General features: G+C 43.8%; 1 protein-coding gene across 1 annotated transcript in view; it reads left to right on the top strand.

Annotated features, from left to right (window-relative positions):
• Window positions 1–3,206: 3,206 nt before the first annotated feature.
• tsc22d2 (TSC22 domain family 2) overlaps window positions 3,207–6,000 on the top strand; it is a 38,020-nt gene continuing 35,226 nt past the window's right edge. The window contains exon 1 of the mRNA XM_042515915.1: window positions 3,207–5,465. Within this exon, the coding sequence (XP_042371849.1) occupies window positions 3,874–5,465 (1,592 nt within the window). The 5' untranslated portion in view covers window positions 3,207–3,873. The remainder of the gene's footprint in view (window positions 5,466–6,000) is intronic.

Raw genomic sequence — 6,000 nt, 5'->3', positions numbered from 1 at the left:
TGCAGTTCTGTATTGTGCCTTGGAGAGTCTATGGGCAGAGGATGTTGTTCTATATATGCATCTGACCTGATGTCACAAAATCATAGACAAACATCATGATCCATTTCTTGTGTCATGTGTTGATCTTATGACAAACTGTCCTGCTGTTGAACACACGCCTCTGATGGCCGTTATTAAGGCAGTGCCCTTAAGTCATCAGTGCAGTGCTAATGAGTCACTAATAGGGAATAAAGCAATCAATACACTATGAGTCAAAATAAAGTAAACAAGTTACGTTAGTGTTCAAATATAGTTATCTTTAAATACATTTCCTCTTATCCAAAAGGTTTCAACAGGTCTGCTAATGGTGGAGACACCTTGTAAGCTGAAATCACGTATGAGTCACGTGGTTATGTATGAATTACTATTGGTATTGGTATTGGTATTGATATCACCTCAGCAGTGCGGTATAACGAGGCTTACAATTTCCCGATAAGAGGTGTGTCACAGACCTCCATAACATCTATATTAAACATCTGATTTTTCTTTCCAAAAAGTGAATATTTTTGTGCTGAACTTAGAGGTTCTTGGTATTACTAAACAATAACCAATACTTAAGAAACTAATGGGGCAACACAATTATGGCGTGATGGCAGATATATTTTTATTATAAGGGGTCAAATGTCAAATGAAAAAATTCAATTGAAGGAAGGCACAGTAATCGTACAGCTTCAGGCAAGTCAAATCTATGAGGATGTACCTAGGATGAAATTGGAGATTATATCTGTCAGTCAATTTGTTTCCTGGGAACATATTAAATATGTATGTCATTTATGTAGTCTCTAATGACAAAACTGATGCAATAATGGAAGTCAAGACTAGAGGAAATTGCAAATACCAAAAATGAGGACAGGAGTGTATTTCTCTTAATGATCTAATGTGTTTTGTTTTATGCTTTACCCTTAGGGGTCACCATAGTCACGAGCCATATGTATGAGGCTTTTCCTGTTTCCTGGACATGACTGGATATGAACACAGGAAAAATACTCACGTGTGCGTCCTATTGGAAATTTTGCCAACATTACTGACTGGTTTGGCAGATGGCAAAGTGCTGAAGTAGTGTTTTCTGTTCATGATATTTCTAGTTGAAGATTATATTTGCAGGTGTAATCCTGAGTTTACCTATGATCAGAAGTTTGGTTAATGACTTTCAGCCTGTGCTGACAAAACAGTTGCAAGCTGACTTTCACACAAGAAAAGTGAGTTAAGTCTGTTTTAATTACTAATCAACTAATAAAATAATTATGCATTATATATACATATATATACACACTGGATATTTGTTCAGCAACAACAATGTGAGATATATCACATGATCTGCCTCATGATTTCTGCTTTAGTTTAGTTCAGTTTCTAGATTTTAGTTTATTCTAATTTGTGATTTTTTTAAAAAAAAAAGTATTTATTGTTATATCACTTGTTCTGTGTCTTATGTGATTTGGTAAACAAAGACTTTTTTTAAACTGATATTTAACGAAGTAATAAAGCATATCTATTTATCTATCTCAGTGATCTCCATATGTGCACATGGTCCAAACTGAGAACATGACTTCACAGTCATACATAAACCCACTCATAAAGACTGTATTCATGACTGTCATCTTTGTAACGCGATATCAGGTAATCTAAGCTGTGTGTGCAAAAGAAAGCCCCCTGCTCTCTTGATTCATTCAATTTTTGCTCTTTAATAGAATAAATGTTTCAGGCTTTAATCCCAGATAATGTTGCAACAGAGATCAGTTAAAAGCCTACAAAACAGACAGTTGCTTCTGTAAGGCAACTTTAGAGGATCCGAAAGGCCATTGTTAAATATGATGGCTGTAGTTTATGCAACAGTTAATACAATATGAAATATGCAATGATGCAATATATGAAACAACACAATTTGTAAATGCTAATGCAGTGCAATGGTGCAAGGCAACAGGGTGCTGGAATAAATATAGAAAGACTTGGGACTGTTTGTTATCTATGAGAGGGGAGGGGATGGTGCAAAAGGGGGAGGCATGTCAAATAATTTTTAAGCAGGGAGGCTCAAGGAAAAATATTTGTAGTTTCAGAAAGGGTTAAAAAAAGAAACCCAAAACACACACTGGCTCAGGCTTGTCTAGTCTACCGGGGGACTTCCTATGTCACACTGAGATCCTCTCTCCTTCTCTCTCTCTCTCTTCATTTGCAAACTTTCTTGTCCTTTTACTGCATATCACTAACTCTGCTTCTTCTCCAGAGCATTTGTGCTCGCTTGTCTTGTAGATTTGCTCCTGGAATGTAGGCCGTGGTTGTGCTGATGCCGTGGTCCTGCCTGACGCCTAGCTGACTGCCATTATTATTTGTCATTCTGCCACTATTATTATACACATATGACTTTTGTTGTCACATACATAAACTATAATATATGCATGTAATGCATATACTAAATAGCACTCTTCTCACCCAAAATTGAAAATTGACATTTTGCTTGTTTTTTGTCATGTGTGATGGTTGTATTTGTCTGCTTGTATTTATTGCCGTAACTATGTTTTATGCTGCACTCTTGGAAAAAACATTTTAAATCTCAATGAACCTTTTACCAGGTTAAATAAAGGATATATTATTTGTACAAAGCCCTCCAAGGTCAATTGTGATTTGTAATGAGCTTTATAAATAAAATGGACTCGACTTGACAAAATTCAGTCACAACACAGCCACACCATCCTCTGATAAATAAAGAACAGTCCCTTAATGTAACAGGTTTCTTAAAGTCTAGGTGAGGTAGGAGCATATTGGAGAACAGCTGTCCATCTTTCTATTAATAGTGATGACAGTAACATGTCAAAAAAGCAGTTTGGATTTAAATGCTAAAATATATATTTCGAGAGGCTCTCCGGCGGTATATTGCCGACTTTTGAGGAAACATCTCCCTAAAAACCCAATCTCCCGGGGCCGAGGAACCTCGTCCCGCTTCTACCGGGTGGGACGTTTACCGGAAGTGACGACAATGAAAAAAGGTTTTAGCCACGTAAAATAAATGTTGCTATTTTAAAATTTTAGACTGCCTCAATAACTTAACATACGGCTTATAAGATAAACATACGTGTTGCTGTTGATTTATAGATATATTATTTGAGATAACATAAAAATAGTTTGACCTCATTACCCAGGATGCACTTCGCTCTTGCCATCTTGTGGAGTGGTTGGTTAGCAGAGAGGCAGCAGGAGTTAGCTGCCCGTTAGCTCACCGCCGCTGTGGTAAAGTGGTTATCTGTCAGCTAGCTGCTAGTAGCAGCTGCCAAAAGTGAGCTGTCCACACGGCAAAAGGCAAAACTTCACCGACTTTGTGACGTTTTCCCCGCCTACCGCTGGATTATATACTCTTTTTGGAAAGCCTACGGATTTGTTTACACCATGATGTCGCACATGCTGGTACCGAGGTAGGGAAAACTAGCCAACATCAGCTAATTTAGCTATTCGGCGAGAAATACATTGAGAAAGGAGAGTGGGCTGTGAGACCGGGCCCGCCTCAGACTAAAGTACCGGTGGCAGCTGCGGAACAAGAACTTTGACAAGGGCCTGTTTGCAACTCCGCTGCCGGGACACGAGAAAGGCCGAGCGGGTGTCAGAGAGGCCGGCGAGGGAGAACAGCCCGTGCGCTGTGACCGGACACGGCGGGACGTGTCAGCAGGGTTTTATCCCCGGTTGTGACACTTTTCTCCTCCATGAGAGAGGAAGAGGAACGCTATGGAAATGTCCTGTGACGGTACGTGTTTGTGTGATATCCCTCAGCTGTGAGTTACTTCCACATTAGTCCCGCACTTTCTTTCATCAGAGGGGCATACAGACTTGACGCAGATAGTCAACATGTCGAAAATGCCGGCGAAGAAGAAAAGTTGTTTCCAGATCACGAGTGTAACTCAGGCTCAGGTGGCGGCCAGCAGCATCACAGACGATACCGAGAGCCTGGATGATCCGGACGAGTCCCGGACAGAGGACGTGTCGTCGGAGATATTTGACGTTTCTCGGGCCGACCTCGGGGTGTGTGAGAGGAGTTCATCCGAAGAGACCTTAAACAACGTAGGAGAGTCTCAGGAGGGCCAGCCGCCAGCCACAGCTCCTGTCAACGGAGGGCTGCCTTATAAAAGTATTGGCACTGGTCGTGTCACCCCACATAATTTGGGAGGAAGTGTGCCTGTGCCAGCTACAACTCAACCTATTGTTCCGAGCTCAGCCATTCATCCGTCGACAGTCATCAATACAGTCCCTGCTGCCACTGTCTCCACCAGTGTGGCTCACACAGCTCCTGTGAACACCAGCTGTAGTTCCCGTTTCAGGGTCATTAAACTTGACCATGGTACCGGAGAGCCCTTCAGACGGGGCAGGTGGACATGCACTGAGTTCTATGAAAGGGATTCAGATTCAAATCGGACTGTGGATAGCATAAAGCCAGCTGTAACCCTCGATCACAGTATAGACAGGGACAGTGGGCTAGGGGCCACCAGCAACTCTGTGGTCACTAGCAGTGCTTTTTCTGCACAGGCTTTGGAGAACACTGCTGACAGTGGTTACCCCTACCCTTCAGAGCCTCTGCAGCAAGGCTACAGCTTGGCTCCACAGATAGGAAGCGGAGCAAGTGCCTTCCAGCCTACAGGGTATACAACTACCACATCACAACAGGCTCAGGTCAATATGCAGCCTGTTGCTCCCCAGACTTTCCTCTCTAACAGCCTCAATGGTGTGCACCACGGTGCCATGCACCAGAAGTCTCCCGTTATGCCTCCTGCCTCGCAGGCCCAGCAGTATGCCTATTCTACTCATCCAACTGGCCACACAGCTAGCCAGCCGGACTATCGTCAGCAGCACTTTGTCTCAAGCACCCAGAGCCTTCCCATGTCTGCCCACCCTGTGGGGCCTCCAGCCAGCCAGGTACCACCACCTCTGATCACCCCTGCTGGTCCAGGAGCCCAGGGGCTGGGCGGGGAGGCAGCCTCAGTCCAGCCCCTCCTGCTGCAAGGGGGCAATGCATCAGCCATGGCACCCATCCTTCCAGGAAGTAGCCAACAGCAGCATGTCAGTCAGCCTTCAGGGGGTTTAGGCATTACCCCTGCACCTTCCATCACCACCACCACCTCCCACAGCGGTGTCCAGAACACGCCTGCCACGTTGCCCAGTACCACCAACACTCCTCTGGGAGTGCCAAGTCAGGCGCCTGGCACAGGTGGACTTGTCAAGCCACAAGGAGCCCATGGAGGAGCAACAACAGGCCTTCCCTCGTTCTTCAGTCACCAAGCAGAAGATAGTAGGCAGAAGTCAGATGCCCTACCTCAGCCCAGTGGTGTTTTGGTGCCAGGGAAAGATGGTGTAAAGCCTTTCATCGGCGAGGGCCTCAACCTGCCCACTCCTGCTGTCAACAGCCTGTTTGGCATCCATATTACCATGGATGTGGACGAGGACAGGTAAGAGAGTATAATGCAAAAAAAAAAAAAAAAAAAAAGAGCTCATGTGAAATGAGTCCTCTTTCATAAATGTTGTTTACTGCCTTTGTTGCTAATCTGTGGGCAGTTAGTAATGAAATACTGTAATAATGAAATCAGTTTGAGTTTATGAGCAAAAAAGAGACAGTCTTGACCTGGTGCAGCACTGATACATTGTTGGAGGTAGTTAGTGTGTATCTGGCAGTTAGCCCTTATATTAAACATTCTTGTTGCATTCTACAGCAGTGTGGTCATACTCTGCCTCTCCCTTCACTAGTGCCAGAATAAGGCACACTAACCGTACATATTTAGCTGTTGGTTGTGCAAAACACATTTTTTAGTTCTTAGTTGAAGGTTGTAGACTGTGAGGAAGGAGGGGTAGTGAGCCAATGAAAACCGGCCGAGACAGGAGGGATATTCTGTCTCTGTCATTAATAGGCTACCCACAAAACATTGCATAGTAACTTGGCTCTTTACACTCCCACAGCCCCGTCCCTCAAGCCTCCATTCAACCATA

This window comes from Plectropomus leopardus, chromosome 3, assembly GCF_008729295.1.
Source record: "Plectropomus leopardus isolate mb chromosome 3, YSFRI_Pleo_2.0, whole genome shotgun sequence".
Lineage (NCBI taxonomy): Eukaryota > Metazoa > Chordata > Actinopteri > Perciformes > Serranidae > Plectropomus > Plectropomus leopardus.
The sequence above is the reverse complement of the archived record's forward strand: the minus strand, read 5'-3'. Positions and strand labels throughout refer to the sequence as shown.